This window comes from Pyrgilauda ruficollis, unplaced genomic scaffold, assembly GCF_017590135.1.
Source record: "Pyrgilauda ruficollis isolate IOZ18807 unplaced genomic scaffold, ASM1759013v1 scaffold12, whole genome shotgun sequence".
Taxonomy (NCBI): domain Eukaryota; kingdom Metazoa; phylum Chordata; class Aves; order Passeriformes; family Passeridae; genus Pyrgilauda; species Pyrgilauda ruficollis.
Window position 1 is genome coordinate 12148710 of NW_024510321.1, and position 26490 is coordinate 12175199.

General features: G+C 40.0%; 1 protein-coding gene and 1 long non-coding RNA gene across 9 annotated transcripts in view; one reads left to right on the top strand and one right to left on the bottom strand.

The window, feature by feature from the left end:
* Positions 1-7736: 7736 nt before the first annotated feature.
* Positions 7737-26490, top strand: part of EPC1 (enhancer of polycomb homolog 1) — a 65338-nt gene continuing 46584 nt past the window's right edge. The window contains exons 1-2 of one of the 7 annotated variants that reach the window (XM_041487360.1): positions 7737-7988; positions 8465-8568. Coding sequence is in view for 3 of the 7 variants with exons in the window: in XM_041487396.1 (XP_041343330.1) it covers positions 21872-22024 (153 nt within the window). In the remaining 4 variants the exon portion in view is untranslated. Of the gene's footprint in view, positions 7989-8464; positions 8569-20974; positions 22025-26490 lie in introns of those variants that run through there. The other 6 variants (XM_041487371.1, XM_041487378.1, XM_041487387.1 and 3 more) reach the window with 6 other exon arrangements.
* LOC121364268 lies at positions 8211-20784 on the bottom strand. Of its 2 annotated transcripts, none has more exons than XR_005956829.1 (4): positions 20497-20784; positions 15150-15256; positions 12255-12484; positions 8211-8345 (listed from the first exon to the last, which is right to left on the bottom strand). It is a non-coding gene; the product is annotated as an uncharacterized LOC121364268 (long non-coding RNA). The 2 variants fall into 2 exon arrangements; XR_005956835.1 differs by having other exon boundaries at positions 12255-13803; positions 20497-20711.

The window sequence follows — 26490 nt, forward strand, 5'->3', positions numbered from 1 at the left end:
GGCACTGCAGCTGCACTCTGACAGGTTCTGCCTGGCCCAGGCAAAAGTGGTCAGGTGCATGACTCTGTCATGGTCTGTATCTCAGGGTAGCTCAGGTCTCATCTATCCAAGGTTCATTTCCATTGAGGACCTACACACTGCAAGTGACAAAAATTGCAATGTTTTGAATACAAGAAGCTTCAGTTCCTAATGAATGTGTACCAGAATTGGCACCTTTTGCTGACAGTCAGCATCTTGTCATTTGCTTCCCTTAAAAAAATCCAATCACCAAGAGCTAAATACAGCTGTCAGTAACTTTATTAATGACTGAGACTAATGCAGAAATTTTCAAGCTTAACTACTCTTCCAGGTTTCAACAGTCTTCCATCACAACTAATTAGACTCTGTTTTCAGAAAATGTGCATTCTTAAAAATACACATTTTGACTCTCAGAAATAAACCAAATATAAGCTGAATAATTTTAGGGAAAAAATCAGGAGGAATGTTAATGACTATTTACAAGGTAAAAGCTAAAGTTCTGTTACCACAAAATAAATTCCATGCTAGTTTTAAAAATTAAGAGGAAACTGAGATTAAATAAGCAGCTATGAGAATAAAGGAAGTATTTATAAACTGGTTAATTCTCCTTTTCCCCATTTGTGGACTAAGACACACCTTTTTTAAGCTGGCCTCTGTGGTTAAGGCAAAACAAAAGGCGCTTTTTTTTGTCTTATACCATACTGTGGACCACATTTATATAAGGTTTAATGATCTCTGTTGCAAGTGTAGCTCATCACTTGCAGATGTGCCATTTACAAACCACTGGGAAACATTAGCATTAAGATTTTTGTGTGGCAGCCTGAGCCTTGGATGCTGTGTGTATTCTCCATCTTTGCTCAGACCAAGAGGGCTCTGGCATTGCTTCATGGAAATTTACTGTGTAAATAAGGTGTTGTGATCCAGCTGGCAGTACATGTACTAGATCTAGCTTGTAGGATATTTCCTTTTTGTCCGACATTTCTTCTTCATGGAAATTACAGAGGATTTTTATAGACAGAAGAGAAAGGCTCTTCCAGCGCCTTGCTAAGAGGTCCTGCTACCATTGGTCCCTGTGAGTGGAAGGAGCAGGGCAAGGAGCACGTTCCTTGCTGTACATGAACATCACAGGAATGAAGGTTATGGCTGCCTCTGCAGCACATGTAGGGAGGGCAAAATCATGGCCAGTGTAAGATGAGATATGCAAGGCTCTACATGAAAAGGCAGCGTGGTACCTTCACTAATGTGTACTTTCTCTTGCTTGATTGCATTTCTAACCAACAAGCAAATTAAGTTTGGTCAGCTTAGTCTTCAGAGCTTTTTCTAATATAAATAAAAAGGCTAATCATAAACACATTGTTTAAACTGAGAAATAGGGAAATTGCCAGTAAATACATACTGTAAGGTAGAATCTCTAGAGGACCAACAAGAATCTTAAAAAGCAAATATTTGATCAGCAAAATTAGGATACAAAAAAGAATTTTAAAATAATTAGGTAAAAAATAGGTCACAAGTCTAGTATTTGTCCCTGAGTGGTTTGAAATATTACAGCTGATAATAATAATGCAGAAGAGCAGACCTGTCAAATAGGCAGTTTCATATTTGAGAATATGATGGATGCTGTAATAATACCAGACAATGTATTTGAACCACTTTGCTTTCCAACAGCAATTAATAATGGCATGAAAAAACAGCCACTGTATTCTAATATCTTAAAATGATTAATGCCTTATCATTTGCATCCTGGAATTTCAGATGAGATGACCAATTAATGCTTGCTGACCAGATTTTATGTTGCCTGATTTTAGCTCCTCAGTAAAAGGTGCACAAACAGAAACAAAATTATATATAAGAAGGACAAACTTATTTAAAAGCCAGGAGGAGATATTAAAGCTTTTATGACTGCAGTTCATAGTCTTGCTGAATCTGGAATTGTAAAGGACTTTGGTTCAGACATCTCAGACCTACATGTCCCCAAATTTGTATGCAAATACAGGCTTTTCTTAAATTCCCCTTGATATCATCCTTCCAATGCTCATCAAGCTTTTGCTGACTAAACTGGCTTCCATTCACTATGTCACCAGCTTCAGAACATTTCAGAAAAGAAAACTGAATTGTGACAGCACTGCCTTTGCCACACAGATGGTGCATTTGTTTGCAGCAGCAGTAAAAGTGAACACCAAGGGTGACTCTGAACAGCTCTGAGATGTTTTCAACAGTGGCCCTTTATTCTAAATGACAAATGTGAATTCAGAAAAGGACAGATAAAATCTGCTGAACACATAAAGCAGTCAACAGGCAAGTCAGCGGAACACAGATGGACTGCAGCCATTATTCACCTCATCTGAATCCACGCGTTTCAGCTGGAATTTCCTAGGTACAATAAATCATATGGGAAAATGGTCTCCAATAGTAGCTCATCTAATAAAATCCATGAGACTGCCTTAATTATCAGAAGGTGAAAATATGAGAAAACAGCAGAGTGAAGCAGTAAAGTGGAAGCACCAGTTGCACATTCCCTTGTTTTGGCACAGCACACCTTAAAAAATCCAACAGTAGCAACAGGTCTGTCCTGCAGGCTGGGAGCAGAGCTCTCACAAGGGCCACTGCAGGCACAGAAGAGGAGTGAAAGCAAGTGAAAAAGGTGGTTTACAGTTAGTTGTGCTTGCAAACATAGCACTGAGTACTTATTCAAGATCAGTTTAACAAATGGGTGAGGATCCAGTGCTTGAATTAAAAAAGAATGGAATACCTTTTCACATAAAATTTCAGGATCTGGACCAAAGCTTATATGACTCTGTTTCAAATATCAGCACATAACAGGGACAGTACACAGAACAATACCAATCAAGTAGCTGGCTAAGTTAAAGGAAAGCTTTCACAATGGGCTTTTCTTTTTTTCTAGTTTTTTTTTTTACTTTATTCTGAAATCACACCCAGTATTTCCCCATCAGTTTCAACCAATTAGACAACTGAACGAGGAGAATTTTTCAAAATGCATCTGTGCCAACATGGGGTGGCTAATTTTTTTTGTTAATAACCATATTGGACTTGTCATACAGACATAGCTTTAATTCTGAAAGGACAGCATTTTTTAATCCTATAGCAATTCAACAGAATATAAATTCCAAAACCAAAGAAGATCGTTAATTCATAAAAATATGTAGATTATGACCTGACCAGTCTGTGCAGGGGATCTGATTAGGTACTTTCAGGCCATCAACAAATATACAACCCAATAAACAGGAAGGAGAGAAAAACTATACTGCAAGATGTGTGGCATAACTTGGCAGCCAACAGCAACAGATGTTCTCAGGATTTATTTCTGGTTTTTATTTCCAGAAGACCTACGCACATTTTTGTAATAAATTGGTTTTCCACTTAAATTGACTTAATTATTTCTCCACACCTTTTGCCACCAAACATCATCCTAAAACCATGAGATCTGCCACTGGTGGTACTTGTGATGTGAGAAGAGTGAAAGACACAGTGTGACAACACTGGGCTTTAAATCCTATTAGTCCAGTCATAAAACATTTGAAGACAGGGCCCCAGCACAAGGAAACGAAGTCAGGAGTCAGACAACTTCAGTGTCTGAAGCAAATGAAAACACTGCTTAAGGTAAGAGTAACATGGAAAGGAATCCTTACTGATGCTCACAGTGCTACAGAGCTTGAAGGAGAGGAAACCAGCAGTGAATGAGTTATTGGTAAATGGTAATTTGGATAGGCTTTTTAAGGTGGGCCCAAGTAGAGCAGTCCATGTATCTGTGCAGGGGCAAAAGTTAAATCCTGAGAGCAATGTTAAGTCCTACTGAGAGAAGCAGGGAGATGATGCAACTGAAAAGAGACTACTGCAAAGGACACAGATATTAATGGGAGGTTTTGCTAAACAAGGAGTATCTGTAATGGTAATGCTGCAAGAAAGCAAATAAAATGTTGGGATATGCATAAAAAATAAAGGTGTTCCTTTAGTACTGGCAAGTAGAGTCATTGCTGTTGGCATATTGTGCTTATCTCTGATATGCATGGAATATTGAGCATGAAGATTACTGGTAAACTAGAGCAGTACTAAAATCACATAACACCCCTAATAAAGAGTAACATTTTGTGAGTCTTATATACTCAAACAAAACCTGGACTTGGACAGAGAAATGGAAAGAGGAGGTTTAATATGTAACAAAGTGTGTGATTTAAAGTGAGTCAAGTAATCACTGTAGTAATTTAGTAAAGATTTTGTGGATTTTTTTTACTGCATTTATGCATTTTTAGTCAAGACTGCATGCTTTTTTAAAAATATCTGACCTGGGTCAAGCAAGAATTAAGCTATGGGAGCCCATGTCCTCCTTTATAATACAGTCAGGCATCAATAATCCATTCTTATGCTATAATTTATGGATTTTCCAAATTACAGCAAATCAGCTTTTTTGGTTCTTCAAGAGCAGTTATGCAGCTATGTGAACATTATCTATTGAATAAAAATGCGAACTATTTATGCATTTGGTGATCTTTCAACCAAAAAACATTCAATGCCACTTTTATGAAAGACAACAAATGATCATTTACATATGAGTTGAAAAAGCCCTTTGATAACCTCTAGCTCTTGCTATCTATCTAATGATTTACTGACTTAACAGGACTGGTAATTCACTTCCTAAAGACATCAAGAAAATATTGTCAAAAGGAGATCAGTGTAATTTGTTTATTACAAGTGTAGAGATAGAGAGCTACTTGGAAAATATGTCAATAGAGTTAAATCTTTATGAGCAAGATAAAGATTAATGCAAATGAAAGATAAAGAATAATAAAAGTAATTATACTGCAAGCAGAATGTAAAAAGTGGTTTCTTTAATTTCAGTAAGGAGCTGTTATTTGAGTGCTATGAGGTTTTAGCCACTTTTTTTTTTGTGTTAATCTAAATCCTAAAATGTAGCTAGATTTTTCTTTGCTTCTGTACAGATATTCTGTTTTTGAGCAAAATTTCAAGGCAAACATTCACGCCAAACAGTGGACAAAGCTGAAAAAAAAAAAGTGCAGAATGGGTGATGGTGCTCTTTTCAGTTACTCTGAACTGTAAGGATATTGGGGAAATTTTACATCAAGTCAAGTAGCGGTTATTGTTAAAGCCTGAGAACATACGGTTCAACTTTTCTTGGAACACTCATCCAGATTTAAAAAAAAACCAGTCACAACGTGTATTTCAATCCCTATCTCAATTCTTAACATTTAGCACTTGATAGACACTGTTTTCAGTTAAAACTGATGATGAGATCCAACACGAGAGAAAATGACCCTGGCTTAAACAGTTACCACACATCAGCTTACCTACAGAACTAGCAAGCTTCAAATCTGAAGGAAATGTGGGACAGTCGCAGTTCAGTTCAGTCTGCAACAAAAGAATCCAGCCAAATTCTTTCACATTTGCCACACCACAATAATTCCACAGACGTTCACCAAGGCTTTGCTTATTTGAGGTTATTTACTGTGCAGTGTTTAACCCTAAGTTGTAGCACAACTAGCCAACATACTTAAGAGCCTCACAGTAAATGTAAAGTTATCTAAGGTGTTTCATGCAGAAGTACAAAGAATTTGAAAATATGTGCCTGCATTTTCCTGCTAATGTGGAAAATAAAGAAAAAAGTGTTCAATAACCTACAGCAACATAGTAAAGGGTGTCCTGAAAGGGCCCTGAGCCTATAGACCATACTTCCCCTCCAAAGCATGATTTGCTGTCCTGGCTGTAGCTATGCCCTAAACCAGAGTCCTTTCTGCCCCTCCACCATGCATCTGTCAGACCTGTGCTCGTGTGAGACACACAGTAACCTATGGGGCACTGCTGGCAGATGAACGTTTCTCCAAAAAAAAGTGATGGAAGAAGCAACCTTTCCAGTGTGCAAGGCCAGCTTGGTCCCAGCTTTCCTATGTGCTTATCCACTCATATTAACAACTTTGAGGGGACGCTTTAGTAATCAGGTGTCCACACACTAAACACTACCATCAGGAGTAGGACTTAAGAATTCACTAAATACAAACTAGGAGGAAGGTGCAGACAATCAACACAGAGTCCCCAAACTCATAGTTAAGAAAACACTTCTTTTTCCTAAAAAAATGTGCTACACCTCTTCAGGCCCCTACAATGTGAACTATTGTCTAGTTTTTTTCCTAGGGCTTGTTTACTGCTAGCAGGCCTGGTTTATGATTTTTCTACCATGCCTTTTGGATCCTTTCTTTGCCTCTTCTGTCTCAAACATAAGCTTTGTGTCTGTATTTTCAGTGCTTTCAATAGCCTACTTCCTCCTTATCTATTTTCTGTCATTATACAAAGATTAATGCCGATTTGATTAGGTTTCTGTAGTTCACCTGCTGCTTTTTCAAACATCTTTGTGCTTTCTTCCATGCTGTCCTTCTTGCTGGAGTTTTCTTTCAACAGCCAAAAAACCTGATTCATTTTCTTCAGCAAATCCCACCTTATGTCTTCTTTGCCATGAAGTACACACAGAAACAAGAGTTGGACTGATGGTGTGTTGCAAACTGTGCCTTCCCCGCTGATCAATACAGTCTCATTGTTTCCCTCATCTGCCCATAGCCATCTGCTGTCTTTTGTCTTATACTTTTGAGTTCTTCAGGGCAGGAATTATCTTTTTGCCCTATATTCCTATACAATATAGCATTATAATCACAGCTCAGGATTAAGGCTGCTAGATAACATGATAATACAAACAAATTATACCAACGGAAAATTTGTTCCAAGTTCTCTGTAGGTTTTTTTGGGTGGTTTGTTTTTTGTTGTTGTTGTTTTATTTTTGAAATCTAAGACTTCGAAATATGAGGTGGTTCAGGAAAAACATCACCGACTGCACAGTTTTTTCAATGCCTCTGACAAAGGTTTAGAATAGCAGTAGGTGAGAATATTAATTCAAGTCTTTTAATATAGGGCTGGATCAGGCTGGGCAGGTCTGACAGCCTGTCTCCATTGTAACTCCTCCTAAAGGCAGGAAAAGGATTCTCACGGGAAATGAATCAGCCCCTACGGAGCCCACGAGGCAGCGTGCAAGAGGAGTTGTGCTACTGCCTGGCAAGATTGGTGGCTCAGATATAGTGACATTTTTATCAAAATCCCTAATAGAAATACGCTATATTTTCCTGTTTATTTTTATTTTAGAGTGAATGTGGCAAAAGTTAAAGGGCTGCAACACTAAATGGGGTCATAATAAGAAAAAAAATCCAAGATTATTTCCACAGAGATCATGATTCAGGGAGACTGCTGTGAACCACAAATGCAAAATTATAAATATTACAAAGCTTGTATTTATGTGCAAGAGGCCTAAACTTCAGTTTCTGATGAGAATCCTCATTCCAGGGGCCTCTTGGTGCCTACATGCTCGCTTACGAGACTGTGATATGCGAGGGGGATTATTTTATCTTGCACTGAACAGGTAAAGTGTCAGAATTTGCCCGTCTTTTCAGAGCCCAGCTCCAGCAGGCACTACCTGACTCAGCTCACAAACTAGAGCCACAGCATCAAATTTCCCAACCCACTTAATTTGAAAGCCTGCCAAGATAGGTGAAAGACCTTATAAATATGTAAAGCAGGAAGTTCAAATTACACAGTGATGTAAATTCCCAGTGATTGATGCCCTTTTAAAAACAATAAAAATCCTCGAGAAACTACAGTGTTGGTGAATGCGCTTCCCTCCCGATGCTGTCTGGCGGTGCCGTGCGGAGTTTGGCTGATGTATTGTACTTTTCGTGCGGATTTTATTTTGGATTTCTACCACTTCCTGGAGGCCAGGGGGAGGCACAGTGGGAGGAACCAAAAAACTCGGTGCCACAGCCATTTTGTTTGTGGGCAGCATGGTAGAATTCTGTCAGTCAGTATAAGGAGGGGTTTTTAAAACAGTATTTATGGAAAAACTATTCCTGCCGTAACGGATGTATCTGTTGAATTTAGTGTTAATTTAGACCTTTCATAAGGTAGGTATTTATAATTGTAAGTAAATTGAGGATTTGTTGGGATTGAAGCCTCCCCACTTTCCAGGAATCATGGATTTTGTTTCAGGCATGACTGGCTCTTTCGGATGCTGCGAGGCTGCCGGAGCCCGGCGGGCGGGGGTGCGGGGGTGCCGCGGGGGGAGGCCGAGGGATGCGCCGGGCGGCACAAACTTGCTGCGGGGTTCGGAGTGGGGGCGGGCCCGCGGAGCCCATCGAGGCAACGCCAGCCCCGGCAAAGTTGTGACCCCGGCGGCACCGGGTCCCCCGCCCCGGCTGCGGCCGCCCGCCGGCATCGCCCGCCGACCCTCGGGAAGCCGCCTCCTTCCTCGCCCGGCGATCCTGGCGGGGTGGCGGGGAGGGGGAGCAAAGAAGAGGGAGGAGGGAAAAAAAAAGAAAAAAAAAAAAAAAAAGGAAAGAAAAGAAAAGTCTCACTTTCTGCCTTTGCGAAATATTTTAAGGATGTTCGTGAAGCCCTTTGCAGCATGGAGGTGGCTGGTTGTAGGAGAGCGAGTATGCAGTCCATATTGTTACAGCCCTTTTGCAAGGGCTGCCTTCTTCGAAGGTAAGTTTGTGGTTTTCACCAAAAATATTCGTTTCTGCGGGTTTTTGGCGTGTATTAGTGCTGTGGAGGATTTTCGTTGTGTTGATGAACAAAACGTAGTCTTGTATTTTTCATAGCTTTGATCTCATGTGAATCCCACCCAACGGTGTCTCCTTAATAGCGACAATTACTGAAGTCAGTTTTGTTTCCTCTTTAAAATTTTATACACGCGAAGATTAAAAACAATTTAACTTCAGTTTAGGAGTAAAAGAATTCAAATATTTTCCAGATGGACTTGGGTTTTTTGGTTACGGATCCAGGAGCAAATATGTGACTGTCTATATAAATATAATGCAGCTCTCGTGTATAAAGAAGCATATTATGTTGCTACTGTATGGTCTGGTGGTAGCGAAAAGAGTTTACAATGCCATTTGTGATGGCTCTTGATGGATTACTTTGGTCTAAAGTAAGGGGGAAAACTGCCCTTGGTATGGTGAAGGTGGAGATGGACATAAGAGGGTTTATATTAAGTTATAGTCTCTTACTAAACAGTGACCTTTTTATTTTCAAATTTCAGCTCTTGTGATAATTAGCTTAAAGCATTAGTTACATAAAGGTTCTTATTTCCCCACACTTCACTTAGATGTCTTGGTGTTGGGTTGTTTGTTCTTTTTTTTTTTTTTGGGGGGGGGGGGGGGGGGGGGGGGTTGGGTGGTATTTGGTCTTTTTCTTCCAAGAAGGTACATTTGGGAGACATTTTGTAAATTTTGGCATTTTTCTAGACTCTTTCCTTTTTTTTTTTTTTTTTTTTTTCTTTTTTTTTTTTTTTCACCCGGTGGGAGATCTTTTTTGTTTTGCATTGCTCTGTGCTGGTGGCGCTGTGGGGCTCCGAAACAATTCGTGTCCCTGGCTCTAAAGGGGGAGGGGGCCGGAGGGAGAAAGGTGGGGCACGGGTTGATCTATTGTATCTTTTCGTTTTCTCTGTATCAACAGTAACCGCAAATTAGTTAGAATGACGATGAAATTGTATCTCTAGAAAATTGTAGTGTCGGCATGAACTATGGCCCGGCAGAGGCATGACCTCACCCTTTCGTTGGTTTGTGTAATGAAGCAGATCCTTAATTTTTTTTTTTTTTTTTTTTTAATCCTGTACCTAGGGTCCAGTTTTCCTCAGTGATGATATTTTCGGTCCCACCCCCAAAATTATTTTACAGTGGCTGCAGATGAAAGATTTTAAAATTATTTTTTGCAGCCAATATGGAAGGCTTTGGCACACACTTATTGTGCAACTAGTCCATTGTTTGCTTGTTGTGAAGTTAAAGGTTCCATCCACGGCTGGTTAGCAAACCCCAAGGTCCCCCTCGCTCTCGTGCTTGCATATGCAAATCTCCTGATGAGGTCTATAGGAGTTTGGGATGTGTATGAAGGTGGGGTTGAGAAGAAGAGAAAAACCTAATGTAGTCAGGTTGTAAGAAGATTCACCTGAGGTGGGTGGGTTATTTCTTTCCTGTTGCTAAGTAGAGCATGCATTTTACATGTCTTTATACATAGATACATGTTAATATGTGTTGTTCTCTTTTGTTAGAACATACAGATCACCTCGGTTCTAAGTGCAAAAGGATTAGAAGGCTTTCTGCTAACATCCATATTAGGTGTAAGAAAACAGAAGTGATTAATGTCCTAAGATGGGTGGGAAGACATAGTCAAGCCCATGATCAGAGCATATATTGGAAACTCAACAGGTTCAGGAACAAATTTGACATTAAATTTAACACATTTTTAAGGAATCGACGTGCCTGTTATTTTGGAGTGATAGAAGCTGATAATTTTAGGGGCCTTTGAATCTATTTTACATTTCAATGTCTTCAGTATTTTCAAAGAATAAATTTGACAAATACTAGGCAGTTTGAAACAGTCTCTGAACTTCTTGTGAATGTTAAAATCTTCAGTAATGCATTTAGATATTGGTTCAAAGAGTTTGCTCATTAAGTTAATTAGTTTTATGGAAACTGATCTACAACTTCAGTAGATTTCTGTAATGGTCTCTTATTCGTTATCCTTTTTTAAAATAAGGTAAATTTTTCTTTTGTCTTAGTTAAAATACATCTTGCAACCTCCTACCAGTAACAAACTGAGAGAGAGCAGCCAGCTTTCATCATCTCTGTTCTGTCAGACAAGATCTGCTTTTATGGATTCTTGGCTAGAGCAGAGACCTGGTGGCCTATGACAGTGCAGTATGACCATTACTTCCTTGGTGTCCTGGTACAACTCTTTGACTTGAGGACAAATATCAAGACATAAACCCTCTTAAAAAGTGTGGATTTTGGCCACCCGCCATTTCCATTTCTGATACCTGATCACTAGGACATAAGGTTGGCATTTTGGGCACAGTGTATGCCAATAGAAGTAGTGCCAGTTGTTGAATTGATTACAATAATTATCAATCTTAGAGAATCACTGGGTTGTTTAATTCTGATGCAGCTTTTCTTTTTTGACATCATTTAGACCAATGCTCAGTGTGCTCATCCATGGACAACAGTACTGAGCAAATGACAAACTGAGGTGCTTACTGAAGGTATTTTAATGCTCTTATCATCCTGCACCATGAAAGTGGTGATTTCTTGTGGCTGCACCCTGTGCATGCAGGCCATGAACTGATTGTTGTGATCTTGCAGCTCACAGTCACTCCGAGCTCAGTGAAGTCAGCAAGAACATGAAATTTGAATGGAAACTTGCTTCACACCTTCTCCCCTCTCTCCCATTCAACTGAGGCTGCTCTTTAACTTTGGTTGTGGTTTTGCAACTTTGAAGCTGCATCTGATGAAAGTGTCTGGTTTTACTCCCATCAAATCATAAGGTGAGAAGAGTGAAGTGCTGATCTTCTGCAATTCAGTGGTTCTCACACTTATCTCCTTCCTTTTTGAGCCATTGTGTTGCCAGTAAGGAGTAAGAAGTGTTTAAGATTCTGTATCCTCTCAAAACTATCAACTAATTTACCTTCTGCATCTTCTGCAGAAATGCCTGGAAGAGTAATATCTGTGGGATAGCTCAATCTTTATTGTGTTTTCCCCACCTGCTCCTTCTGAAATACCAGTATGTGGAATTCCAGGACCTAAAGCATAAGAACACTTTTTTTCTTTTTTTTTCTTTTATTTTTTTAATGTGTTTCTTAATTTTCTCCCTTACATATACCTCCATTTCTAAGGTGCCAAAACTAATGTATTTTTCTCCTAATACAGTTTCCCTTTCTTTTACGTAGAAAGTTTATATAGAGTCCAGACACCTTTGAAAGATACTTGGGTCTCTTGGCTTAAAACTGTCTGAAGTACAGGATCATACTATAAACTAATCTTTTTCAAGAGCTTAAATCAACCTGACTGACCAAAACATTGTTTGTGCCCTGGTGAGATTCCTCTTAGTAATGTTACTAGTATTATGTACTCAAGTAAGAGTCATGGTAAAAATGGCTGTCTAAAATTGTCAATAGTAGTTAGTGCAAGATGTGTAGATGCCAGGCAGATGCAATCAGCTTCCAAAGTTAACCAAAATACCATGCAAACAGTTCCTCAGAAGTGGGTTGGTGGTATAGAAGAAGGTTATTTGGGGCTCAGCTCAAACAAAAGCCATACCCCCTCCTTCAAAAGCCTTACCCCCTACTTCATTGACTCACATGCTGTGCTCACCAGTTTCCCATGCTGATAACATACCTTGGTGCCTCGGACTCCTGTCTGTTATTTTTTGAGGGCTCTAAAGTATTCATTTTGTCCTTGGTCCAACAAGGTTTCAAAAGTGAGGGGGTTATCTCTAGGTGCTGGACACCTTGTGACATAATCTTGTTTCTCACCATAACTTTGCTAGCTGTACTTCTCCACATCATACTTGTCAGCATCAACTTGTAGCAATGAATAATTCGTTTAAAACTTGCTTCAAGGATCACCTGTTTCCCAGCGGTGAACAAAGGACAATATATTACATGCCTGCTTCAGACTCATCTTCTACAAAGTTAGGTCTCTCCACATCTCTTCCAGACTGATATTTGCATGACCTTTCACAGTTATGAAATTATCTGTTCTAAATCCTATATGCCAGAGGAACTGCTGTAGCTAGCACATCCTTCCACCTTTTAGCATTCTTCATATTTTTCCTCTCTTATCAAATAGCACAAGAAGTTAATTCATGTTGCAGTGAAGAGACAATCCTAGATTTTAAAACCTTGAGTCAGTATACAGGGTGGGGGAATGTCAATGCTTTGAAATATAACTCCTGTGTTGATGTTGTGAGCAACAAAATATGCCTTGGACAGATGTGATCACCCACCAGTGGCTTCAGGTCCTGTTGGCTTCTTTAAACCCTTTACTAAGTCACATTTCCAGTTTATTGTGTTACCACTGGACTATCCAGGAGCAAGACAATACTATAAACTTCCTAATAGGAAGGTTTCTTCATCAATTCTCTGTGAATAGTAGCTAGAGCCTGAAATTGGTGGTCAGAAGGTATTGCAGTGCTTAAAAAGCAAGTACATTTGCTAAAAATTATTCTCTCTGCTTATCTCCCAATATAAACAACAGAGAGATGGGAACTGCCAAGTAACATGTGAGGCCTGGTCTTCACTACTTGGGCAGCGAGTTGGGATACTGTTGTGGAGCTCCTGGGTGGTAAATGGAAAGTTGCTCAGAGCCAACCAACACCATACAACAGAAAACAGTAGTTACAGATGCAATGTCTATTGCTTTGAGCACCAGTAAAAATAGCAAGAGCTCTAAATGTAGTCCATGGGAATTCCAGCTTGGAGCAAATGACAGAAAATGGGGGATGCTAACTCGCCGCCTTATGTTGTTGAGCAGAACCTGGATCACTACTGCTAGGGAATGGGAAAAGGACGAGTTAGATTTTACAATGCACTGAACACTGGCATTTCCAGAGGAAGAGAGAAAAGGAGGGGTTCGATCTCATCCCCGCTCCCAGGACTGCCTCATGGATTTTATTCAATGTTTAAATGTAAAATGTAGGAATTCCAGGGAACAGTGAGCAGATGTCCTTTTTGTCTCCTTCCCAGAGCAGTCTTCCTTTTGTCAGGTTCCATTTTGATTTTTCCTTGGGTTAGAGATCTGGGAAATGGGCCTGTAAGGTGATGTTAACTTGCAAGTCCCTGGATTTACAGTAAGTTGGGCTTCTGAGTGAATCAGAATTCTTGTATTGTATACATTCATGTAGAACTTCTTTCTTTCACTTGCCCTTAGAGAAGTATTTTTAAATCTGTAATCCTCAGTGGAAAGAAGGAGATCAAGTAAATCATAGCTTTAAAAATGACAAAAGGACAACAACAAAAACAACAAGCAAATAAACACAACCAAATTTTGGATTTCTGCTGTGATAAGAACTGTATCTTAAATTTAACTGAGCATCTTCATCAGGTCTCCATCTGCCTCCTGTGACTAGTTCAGATATGAATGCCCTCACTTAATCAGAGACATCCCATGCCGGTGAGTTTGCTAGCACTGACCTGTGCATGACTTAGGTAATGAAAAGTTAGCTCTTAATCTACTCTTTCCTTAAGAGCCATGAAAAAATTACTAAATGGAGGCAAGACCTTTAGCTTCACAGGGGTGTGCATCTGGAATATTCATTAATACAAATAAGACTAAGCTTTCCATGTCTGTTCAAACAGACTTAAAAATCAGGTGACTCAGATCTGGGTATTTCAAGGAATCACTTTCTATCTGCTAAAGAATCTTGGTGCTGCCATAACCTGATCACTGAAAGGATAACTTCTTGAACGGATCCTTTCACCTGACAGTTTTTCATCTGTAATGCCAGGGGTAGATAGGGCATGTTTTCTGGCTGGATTTATTCAAAAGACTTTTTACTAAGAAAATTTACTCAAAATTTTACTCAAGAAAATTTAAAATTTAATTTAAAAGTTTATAATTCAGAGCAGCTGTGTTATTTATTTCTGATGGTCTTAAAGGTATCCACATAAGGCAGAACATCTTGATGTCTTTAGCCAAAGTGCTTGTGTATTCACAATACAAGAAAAGTGCTGCAATCAGCGTCTTTTAAGGAGAAACCATGCTGGATAACAGAGGGGGGAAAAACATACATCTGATAACTCTGCATAGACACTTTCTGTTTAGCCCATATCCACCTATAAGCACATAATGAATGAAGATTCCATAAGAAAGTATTCTGCTTTCTTTTGTCATCTCTGAATCAATTTCCAAGTCAAAAACTGGGTGTTATGGGAATCTGTGGGATTTGGAAGATCTAGTCAAGCAGACCTCCAGATGAGCTACTTTAATGTGAGAAACTGTTTTCCGTCCCATCTTTCATATTCTCCCTTAATATTTTTTTAAATTAGGTTGTGTCTCTCTATGCTAACACCCTTCTTGAGTTGCTGATAAGTGAACAGCTGAGCAGACGTGGCACGTGTGACTGGTGGCAGGCTGGTGCACATTAACCCCGTGTTAATGACAGGGATCTGTCATGCTCTCTTGGCCAGAGGAGCAGAATCTCAGAACAGCCATAAAACTGACACACTGCACAATAAGAGAACAGGAACTGGGTGTCTTTGTTGGAGATGGACGAGGGGGTTCAAGTCTTACCTGCTTGTAACCTGAATGACTTCAGAAAACCACCTTCCATTTGGCTCTGCTTCTCAGGTTGCCCTAACAGCAGATTTGGGGATTTCACAGGGTTTCCATTATCCCATCTACAGTAGTGACAGAGAAAATAATATAATGTTATTTCTCTATTTTTCTTCTCATGGCAACTTCATGTTTGCATCTAGACCAAAACACTTCCCTCTCAACACCTGTCCATCTCCCACAAGTAGTTTGCATTCTCTAAATATTGAAAAACCTCACAAATTACATTTTCTTCAGGTTAACCCTATCAGAGTTTTACATTTTTAAGCATCTGCTATCATTTAAAGATATATAAATAAGTATATCTCAAAACAGTCTAATCTGACCAGTTTTATATTCAGAACTAGCCTCCTCTGCTGGATATTTACAGTCAAACTTAATTCACTAGGCCTTTTTTCTGACTAATGCAGCATTATTAATTCATGCTTTCTTAACTTTATATATAAACATTGGGTTATAAATATAATCATGATTATTTGTATCTCAGAAGACAAGCAAGATTTCTATAACATTCACTCGTACTTAATTTAGTATAAATCAAACTACAGTGTGTAGTAAAAAATTCACTTCCAAAATGGAAAGAATTTTTGTGTTCTTGCAAGCTAATAACAAAGCTGAGTTATTTGTATTTTTTTTCATTTCTTTAGAGAAATGTATTTATGTTAATTGAAAATGGTATAGCCTGTATAAGGTACTTAATAACACATCTGTATTAATTTGGTGTGGAATTTAGAGTTCACTCACACTGTAGGTATGTAGGTCCATTCCACTAACATTAAAATCATAAAATCTAAACATATATGTTAGGAAATGCCTCTTCATTCTAAGATGCAAATGTACTTTCCTGCACCAAAAGATTTCTGAAGCCAAGCTAATTCCTATCTAGGTATAAGTCACTGTTTTCTTCAGTTGTGTGAGGGAAGCAGATAACCTACTTTCATTCTGATTCAGGAACTGCAAATGAAAGCATTTGTCTTTGTTATAGTTATATAAAGTTATATAGTTATATATAAAGTTCTATAGTAACACATCAACTCCACATTATTTAACATCAGCAATGTAATTTTGAAGTTTGAAAATACTTGATCATACTAACCAGAAGCCCTGAAGCACTTGAAATATTTTTCATAAACTGACTTTCAAGACAACGTTTCTATCTTGGAAGTGTAAGGTAAAAATGTAAAAAGTTAAAGCATGTAACAGTAACACATTCAAGTCTTACTATTGAACTGAATTTGCTATTTTATTTGCATTTACATAGAGCCAGGCAACTACCAGGGTAGAAGTAAAGTTTCTGCAGTCATGCAAAGGCACAGAGCCTGTCCCCAGTTTACTCCTTTATCCCATGCTGGGGTGTGAGCACTGGCAGCTGAGGTTTACGTAGTGGTGCCATGTATGTGTTTGTGGTGGGTTTTTTTGTTTGTTTGCTTGTTTTTAGCTCAATAGTCAATTGAAGGATTTGGGACAGTGTGCAGACCTGCATACAGCTATAATTTCTCTACTTCTGTTTTCCTTTTTTAGCCTTCCACCTTATATTATGCAGAATATCAAAGTTAGACATCCTTAGCTCTTTGATTGATGAACTAGCAATTGTGTTGGCAGGAGAAGGTAGGGCTTTTATACTTGGTTGGTTGTGGTTTGTTTTGGGTTTTTTAAATTTGGTTGTGGTTTTGCTTACTTTTTTGTTTGTTTGCTTGGGTTTTTTGTTGTTTGTGTTAGGGATTTTTGCAAGAAAAGCATAAGGGCTTTGCCCTTCTGCTGGTTCTACTAGAAATAATACAGGATCATGTGATTAAATTTACTTGACTCAGAGATTATTCATGTGTCATAATCTGATGTTTGCAGAAGTACATGCCTAAGTCAGAGGTGGTAACCAGCCTACCCTGCTCAAATTGTGTTTATGTCATGAATTGTGATTTTAGTATTATCATTGTTTTGCATGTCAGAATACAAAATGTTTTAGATAAAGATTTTTTTAAAAACCAAAATCCCAGAATATAAAGTCAAACATTTTTGGATTTTGTTTTGTTCCCTTTTATCTTACTACTTAATCCTAAACAATTAATTTGTGAAATTACTTGCTAGTAAAGATACTAAAGATACTAAATCAAGAATTCAATGTGTGTCTAGCATAGTATTTTAGAGGGGATATGTGCTAAAAAATGAAAACATGAAGGAGAAAATCATAAGTCATTTTTGACCCTTACAATTCCTAGGACACCTGTTCTGAATCCATTAAAACTTAAACAGGGAAAGATGTATTTCAAGACATAAGAGTCTCAGCATAATTTGTGTCCTTTTACCATCACTGTATCTAAGAGAATAACTGCTTCCACTATGACATGTTTTCCCTAGACAAATAAAAACTTAAGTCTCCAAAACAAGTTATATAAAGGAAACTGATTCTCTTCTGACAGTACTAAAAATACTCTATCAAATCCTTTGTGTTTTCAGATAGAGTCCATTTTACCATTTTCTTGCTTATCTGTCCAGGTGATGTTGGGACAATGATGAGTCTGTAAAACAATAATCCTAAATCATTAATTAGATCATTAATCCTTAGTCAGTAATTCCTTTTGAAGTCTTAGTCCTCCTATGGACAACTGCCTCCACCACCTGTAAGAGTTTAGCTATCACTGGAAAACTAGAAATCTGGCAATAGCTTTTGCTGCTCCTCTCCTAGCTTTGTCTCTTCTCAGTAAGAGAATTGCTGGCCAGTGGCTTTTTCTTCTCTTTTGGATATGCCTCCATGGCCTATCTGTTTGAGGATCAGCTTAGTTTTCGTGAGGATGCTGGACTCAACTTTGGAGTAGTAAAAAAAAAGCATTAAAAAAACCAGGCCAACAAAATTGCTGTATAAATGAATGAAGAGTTATTAGAAGCAGGTTGTAAGGCAGTCACAGAATGGAAAAAAAAATTGCAAATACTTATGGATACAAAAGTCAGTGCATAGTTTAGTGCAATACAAAATACATACAAACCCTAATTTAAAAAACCCCCCAAAATATTTAGGAAAGCTCCTTTTTTTTTGTTTTTAAGTTGGACAACTGCCTCCTAGAATTTTATATCCTTAAAATACAAAATATTTGAGGCCAAAAAGCCAACAAAAGTGAGGTGGTTTAACCTATATGCACGTCACGTGTGGCCCTTTTGTGTTGATCGCTGTTAGAATGGGAGGCAATATTAAACCCATGTGCCAAAGGCTGCAATTCATGCCTAAATAAATGACTGGAAGTCCTTCTTGAACTCAGAGAGATTTTAAGCCATAAAAGCAACTAAATACCACAATTTCTAAAACTTGTCAAACAGTACACAGGACTTGCAAACCGAAATAGAAGTTACCTTTTTGGGCTTCACAAACCTGAGTTAGATGAGAGCACAAGAGACCCCTACCCCTGTCTGTAGGTGCATGGATCAAGTTGTATCTTTGCCCATAATGCTCAGTCTGAATTTAGTACTTTTGAATGTATTTTTAAATGGTTATATTTACCAGCTGCATAGCTGATACACAAAGTACTTTCATTTTAGTTAAGCTTGTCCTTTTAATTGTGATCATAAAAAGATAAAGCCTTAAAGAAATGCCCCAAATGATTTCAGCAGTTTAAAAAGCAATAATGATAGCAATTCTAAAGGTCTTTTCATTATATTTCAGTTACTTTACCTTACAGTTCAGTTTTTAAAATACACACAGAGCACTTAGGTTCAACAAATTAATTTATACTTACTGATCTTTTACTGAGAGCTTGCAAAGAGTATTTTGGTCACTATACAAAACATACCAATTCTGCATTAGCTACTGTCATAGTGCAGCACTGATGTCTACAGATGTAAATTGTGCATTTTGGTAAAAGCTACAGAATTTAAAAAGACCTAAAATATACTTGTATTTTCTTACTGAAAGGAAGATAAAATGGAAATATCAGTCTGGTTACATTCCATAATTTTTCCTGTCACCATCTCTTACAGAACAGACATCAGGGCTGATGTCACATTGTTTTCAATTATCACACTTCCCATCTTACTAGCAAATTAATTTTGAGGGCTAATCATATTCTGCTACAAAATATCTTAACACAATCTCTTTTATTGGCAAAACATTAAAAGCTGATGAGTCCAAGAGTTTCAGGCCAAAACTTTTTCTTAATGCACTGTCCTCTTTGTATCCAAACATTATTGTCCATTCTGCTTGCTCTGCACTTTTCTCAAGCCTGTGGCAGGGTTAGAAAAGCAAAGGTCAACTAAGGATAAGTTTGAACTTGATTATTCTTCCTTTATAGTTCAGGATATTTTCAGTACTTTGGTTTTATGTTCTTTATGTATTGTTTTCCTTTCATCAGTATAAGTGGAGACTTATACTTAATGACCTTTTTTTGCTTAGCTGCCAGATATTTAATTTTCATTTAATTTTTAAAGTCAAAGCTAATCTATGACAGCATATTGTGCTTTTGTTGTTCTTTTTTTTCAGCACCTTGTCTGCTAATTGGATAAACTAAATTATTTAGTGTTTGTGGAAAAAGGTGTAGATGTTTTAAGGGCAATTTATTTTAGGATTATATTTCTAACTCGTGTGTTTTAAGCTTTAGAATTAGAGTAAAAAGCAATATGCATGTTTAAAGATTTGATTCTGATGTAACTGCTGAAATACAAATTAATACAATGATACTTCTTAGTTCATGCCACTCTCCTTAAATAAATAAAAAACAACAAAAAGCCTCCCTTAAAAAAAGTCTCATTCTCTCTAGCAGCTGTCTTCCACTGCATTACCCATTTGCAGTACAGGTAGAATTTAGCATCCCAGAGAAGTTATGAAGCCAAATGAGTTGCAGTTTAAGCAGCTTGGGAAACCTAGCAGGTTTTGTTTTCCCAGTCAGTCATGAAAATAGTTGGCTTGAATCTTCTGTTAACAACTGCATCTAGTAATATTTCATCTAGTGTTTAGTAGTGGCTTAAGGTTGAGGAGAGTGGTCATATTATTAGTAGTAATAGTAAAGAGGTGGTGCAGTTTTAAAAATGGCTTTTGCTTCTATTCTAGAGATTTCTAAAATTGCTAAGCAAAATAAGATTTTTTTTTTTTTTGCTATATCTATGCCGTATTTCTGAAAGTTCTGTTCCCCAAAAGTAGTATGTGATAAAGAGCAAAGTTCTGTCCACCGATTCTCATGTGACAGTAAAAACTACAGTATTTTGCATTACAAGTAGAGGGACACTTGAATTCAGTCAACACACAACTATTTCGCATTTTAAATGGAACTAAGCAAAATTTCGATAAGATAGCTCTTACTACAGAGCTGGAATTACATACAACCTGGTGCGAGAACATAGACGAGCACGTATCGCTCCTTAGCCCGGCGGCTGCAGCCCTGGTCCGGCCGGGACGGGTCGGACGCTCCTGCGGCCGCGCTGGGATGCCCTGGGGCGGCTTGTGCGGAGAGCACCGCGACGGGGCTAACTCGGCATTTCCGATCCCTTGCTTAGAGCCGAATAGTGCATCACTTCAGTCGACTCATTGAGATGTAAACGAGCTTCCCTAATCAGACACGCTCAAGTGGGCTCTACCCATTGCCTGGGGTGAGCTCGCTTGAGCGGGTCACTGATAATAACGTAAGTCCACGCAAGGCTTAAACCAGTTCACGTGTCTGCACTTTGCTGCCGGACTAAGTTTCTGAAAACCTCGGAAAAACGGGGTGGAAATCCCGTCGTGGAGGTGCCCGGTTCTTACGGTTCCTCACCGTTTTCGGGCAGGTGCCCGCGCTGCCCCTTTATTTAGCACAGGAGCGAACCCGGAGCGGCCACGCAGAGAGGGGCAGCGCCCGGCGGACGGCTGCGGGGCCGCGGCCGGGCCCTGAGGCGAGGGGCGCTGCCGGGGCGCCCCGCGGTCGGATCCCCTCACTCGCGGGGCGCCGCTCCGGCCGCGGCCGGGGGCACCGCAGCCCTCCCGGGTCGGGGTGAATTCAGAGCCCGGCACCGCTGTCCCGCGGTCTGGCCCCCGAGAGGCCGGAAAGGTCGGGACCGGCACCTCCCCGGCCCTCGCCCAGGTTTCCCAGAGCTGTCATGGTCAGGCGCGGCTGCAGTGGAGGTTCCACTCGGGGTGAGGGGCTGGGGGCTGCCCCAGCTTGCTCACCCGCAGGAGTGGAGCGCGGCTCCGCGGCACAGCTCAGCGGCCGGAGGGCGGAGCGGTGCCGCACACGCTGATTAAAACTCCCTTTGCTCCCGACTGCGCCCCTGATCCCGGTGCCCCGATCTGGCTCCGGCGGCTCCGAGCCTTCCCGCGCTCCCGAGCCCGCTCGGGCTGCTCGCAGCGTCCCGCGCTCCCGAGCCCGCGCCGCCGTGCCCGCGCCGCGCGCGCTCCCCCCGGGCGGCGCCGTGCCCGCGCCCTGCGCGATGCAGTGTGGGAATGGCTGTGGCGCTGGGGTTGGCTGAAAGAGGCGGCCAGTCGAGGTTTAATGTCCGCCATGTTGGCCGTGGCGTATTGAGCGGAACCGGAGCGGCGGAGGAGCGGAGCCAGCGCCCAGCCCAGCCGCGCCAGCGGGCGCCGCCGGGCCCCGTGTCGGAGTGCGCCCCGCCCCGCCGGGGGAGCCCCGGTCCCTCCATGAGATCGCTCGGCGGGGTCCGGCTCTCAGCTCGGAGCGCGCTTGCTGTCGCCCCCCCCTTCCCAGCCGGAGCCGCCATCGCCGCCTAACATGAGCAAACTGTCGTTCCGGGCCCGGGCGCTGGACGCGTCCAAGCCGCTGCCCGTCTTCCGCTGCGAGGACCTGCCTGACTTGGCCGAATATGCCTCCATTAACCGGGCCGTGCCGCAGATGCCCACGGGGATGGAGAAGGAGGAAGAATCGGCGCGCGGCGGCGGGAGCGCGCGCGGGCCCGGGCGCCCTGAGGGGAGCGGGGCCCTGTGGGGCCCGTGCCTTTTCCTTTTGCCTTGCCGGAGATAGGAAGTGGAAGGATTTATGTTTAGGTTTATCTAAGAACCCTGCAAGTGCCATCAGACAGGCGCGGTGTAAATGAAGTTGTGACGGTCCCCTCGAAAGTCAGTTCTGAAGCACTACTCAGAGTAAGGAAATCCGTGTTAGAGGCTAAAGTCTATCGCTTCCTGCTCAGTTCTACTGTCTCAGTGGAGGATGAAACTTTAAACCGTTTTGAACTTCAGGGTCATTTAATCATTCACTCAGCACTTTCCAAGATAGGTAGAACAATCAGTAGCTGTTTTTGCTAAAGGTAAAACACTTGGTAACTGTTATTGTTGAAGACTCTGCTCTGAAGTGCGTTATTTGCAGTGTTGTAAATATTTAATTATTTCCGTAGTATAATCAGTTCTCTCCATCTGTGCATTGGGCACAGCAAATAGGGAAGTACTGCAGAAATGCAGTTATGTAAGCAGGTTTTGAAATTTGGTGCTGAGAACAAAGGTGACACCAGCTTGGTTGGTTAGAGCAGCGTGCTGGTAGTGCCAAGGTTGTGGAATCCATCCCCATATGGATCCCATTCACTTAAGAGTTGGACTCGATAATCCTTGTGGGTCCCTTCCAACTCAGAATATTCCATGATTCTGTTAAGAGTGTCATAGTCCTGAATTTTTGTAGTTGTCAGACTTCCATTGTCCTTTTTAGGTGACAGGCTGTAAAGTTTCTAGTTCCTAGTTCTAGATGTAGCAAACTTGGAGTTAGATTTGTTTTAAAAGAGGTATCATCTTTAAATGGAGTTTCCTCTTTGTGGCACTGTTGCTCTTAGTTAATGGACTCAGTGAATTTTTATGAAGTGTCTTTGGGCAGAAAGTAACGCACTAGAGAGTAACGCACTTTGCATGTTGTTGTCCACAGAGTAACCACTCTCTGAGGCTTTTTTCAACATAACTCCTCACCATTTTAACATAATACAGTATTTCCAAGTCTTCTGGAAGTCATAAGTTGCTTTACACATCTGATAAAATGTATATTGTGAAATTTTTTTCTTTATTTTTCTAATTAGTAGGTTGGATTTTATTGGGCTGTTTTGGTGGTGTTTATTTTTGTGAAGATGCTTAAAACTTTAGCATGGTATTGATTGAGTAGTATTTAAGTGGTTGGTAGCAGTGCTTAGGATGCTTGTGTTTCTTTTGGGCACAGTAGATACATTCTGAATTGATACCTGTAGATTCTTTATATGAGAGAAAGCACCTTTTATTTCCTCTCGTACCAGAATATTAAATTCTGTTGTTTGCTGTCTCACTTGCTGAGTTCATCTCTCAGTTCAAGAGAGTGAGACTGCATGCATGCATTTATTTGTAGAAATGTCAGGTTGCCATCTTTCTCTTTTACTGTTTGCCTGGCAGTTGGAAGTTTTCAGGCTAGAAAATTACATGTGCTGTCTGTATCGTCTGCCTAAACCCAGACATATTTGTCCTACCTAAGTAGTCATGGGCAAGGAAAAAAATTTAAACATTAATTATAAGACTTGTTTTTGTGGTTAATGTGATGCTTTTGTTTCCTAAGATTAGCTTTGAGGGTTAGCTCTAGGAGTAAGTAGACGCTTCCCACAGCTGGAGTTTGCTCCTGCATTTGTTTTGAATATGTATGTACACACACAAACGCCCCCCCCCCCAAAAAAAATGTTTGCCATCAGTAAGCACAGGTGTCCTTCTGAATCTTCTTTTGGATCTTCATACGTAAAATAGTTGCTATTAAACTCTTGTTCCTTATTGTTTCTGCAGACTTGCTAAATTTCCTTCCTTCCCTCTTGTTGCCCTAAAAAGCTTTCTCTTCAGTTTATATTAGTGTTGACAACAGAGAGCCCGATTCTGTGACTTAAGTTGGGGCAAACCTCATAGGTTTAATACCGTACTGTATTCTGTTTCCCAAACTTCAGGCCATGCGGGATTTTGGAAAGTTTATAGTTTGTGTTATAAGACTTGAATTGGGGGATTTTTTCCCTAATGCTTACAAAAATGATAGATGTTTTATTACAAACAGATGGCAAAGTGTCCACAAGATTTTGGAAGAGAGGATGTCTTCAACTAGTGTGAGTTAGCATTTATAACTTTTTATAAATAGAATTCTAACATAGGTTTGAGTTTTGCATAAATGTAATTTTAAATGAACAGATATTTGGAGCTAAGAGTTCTCCTCTTGACTAAATAACTTTCCCTAGGGAAAAAGGCAATCAAAGAGATTTAATATTCAGGCATCGAGTCACAAGATATTTAAATGACTAATTACTGTTTTGATGCACAAAAAAGAATCTTATTTTGCTTCCCTTTCATCTTATCTTTCTCCCATCATGTTCCTACAAAGAAGTAAATAGCGAAAATAGTGCATCTTCCTTATTACAACTGGAAACTTCAGAAGTGATACTCTCTAAGAGTCTTTTCAAGGAAAAACAAGCTTGCTGAGTCTCTGGGAGACTTGTAAAATATGCAGTTGATCCAGGGATACAGTAACCCTTTTAAAGGAAGTGACAGCTGAGGGCCTTAAGTGGTGTTAATTCTGCTAAAAGTCTGCCTTGCTTGACCATGGCTTGGCTTCAGTCAGTGGTTTTGTTAGGAGGTAAAGGACTGGTAAAATACTTCTTTGACATGCAGACAGTGGTACTGGAGGTTACCAACTCACCCTGTGTCCTGACAGTTAGTTTAGCTGCCAGGTTTCTGAGGTGAACACATTGTGGCTGTTGCCAGGTCAGTTGCTGCATCTAAGAAACTAAAATCATACATCTAAAAAAACCCAACCCTTCAAAAAGTAATGAATCTTCTTATGTAACACTAAACATCCCCTGTATTATTTCAAAATGCTGGTTTTGAGCAAAACAGATCCTTAATGCTGTAATTTTGAGAACCAGACAACAGACCACTGTTAATAATACAGTAAAGCAGATTTGGCTATCAAGTCTGTTGATAACTGTGAATAAACAAGTAGGTGGAGTAGATTTGTTTGTCATTTAAAAAGGACTTTAGAAAAGGTGTTGCTTTGTGTGTCCTGTGGTTTACTGTTTCTGAGGAGGGTGTTGCTTTTTTTTTTTTAACTAGAACTTCAGATCCGAGACTGAAAGGAGACAGCTGGGAAAGCAGAGCAGAGGTAACTTTAGTTAGGCAGGATAAAAAGTGAAAAAATATGACAGACTGAAGATTTTTGAACATGTTCAGTGACATTTCAGAAAGAAAGCATGCATAGCTCTACAGGCAGCCTGGATTTGATGGCCTCCAACCAAACCAAGGGAAACTACACTTGTTTTCCTTGCATTTTTTGAAAGTAGAAAGAACACACTCTACATCTCTAGCCTCTAGATTCTCTTAAAAATAGAAGTTTGGGGGCAGGGGGGGATGGGGTGTGGAAACTTTGTGGATAATTTATAAAATATATACTTATGGAAAATGACTGTGAGTATAGTTGGGTTTTCAGTTTTTTCAAGGCAGTTTTTGAAAGGAACAAAGCCATGTGTTTGAAGGGCATCATGTCACCATTATAAGGCATTTTAAAATGTTGGGGAGTTTATTTCTTAGTTGAAGCAGTGCCCTAGCAAAGATTACCTTGAGCAGAGATACTTTTAATTAAGTCCCTTCCTTACATCTGAGAAATTAATTACCTAATAATTTGTCTGTGTTGGTGACATTTCCAGAGTTAATAACAGCCTTAGGGTTGTGGGATTTATTATGGGTTTATGGAAGGAGGTTGTTTGACTTTTTCCTTGAGTGAGTTTGTTGTCCTCATGTAAATTCTGATAGTACTATGGTTTGCTGAGGTTTGGATATTAATTTTGGTTTTTGTCTTCTATGTGTTCAAGTTTTTGTAGGTTAAATGCGCTTTCTACCTCAGGTAAAGTTTTTAAAATGCCAGTGTTTCTGGCATTTGGTGTTGAGGCAGGAGAGTGCTGTTGCTTTATTGAATTATTCCTAACTCCCTCTTCTGACTGGCATCCTGGTCTGGTGATGAGTCCTTGTCCTCACCTTAGCTCTGGAGTAGCTGCTTGCTTGTCCTACTAGATTTCTGACAGTGATGCACTACATGGAGTTGTTCTCTTGTGGATCACAGTTTAAATTTAAAGCTTGATTTCTAATTTTAGTTAGTGTTGCTAGTTACAGATAGAAGAATTAAGCATCCAGAGTCCAAAATTATAATCTGTACAGCTGTTCATTCAGTTCTTACTGTTTTCCTTTGTATATGTGTCATGGTGTAACTGACAGCTTGCACAGCGGGTGGAATCCAGTTATTATCATTTCTGGATACTGTCATAGTCTGTTACCTGGTGTTTCAGCAAAGTGTTGAAATAGTTTAAACTGTGCTTTTGATCTCTTTAAATCCACAGTTGTGTTATCTTTCCTGCCCTGGTTTTGGGG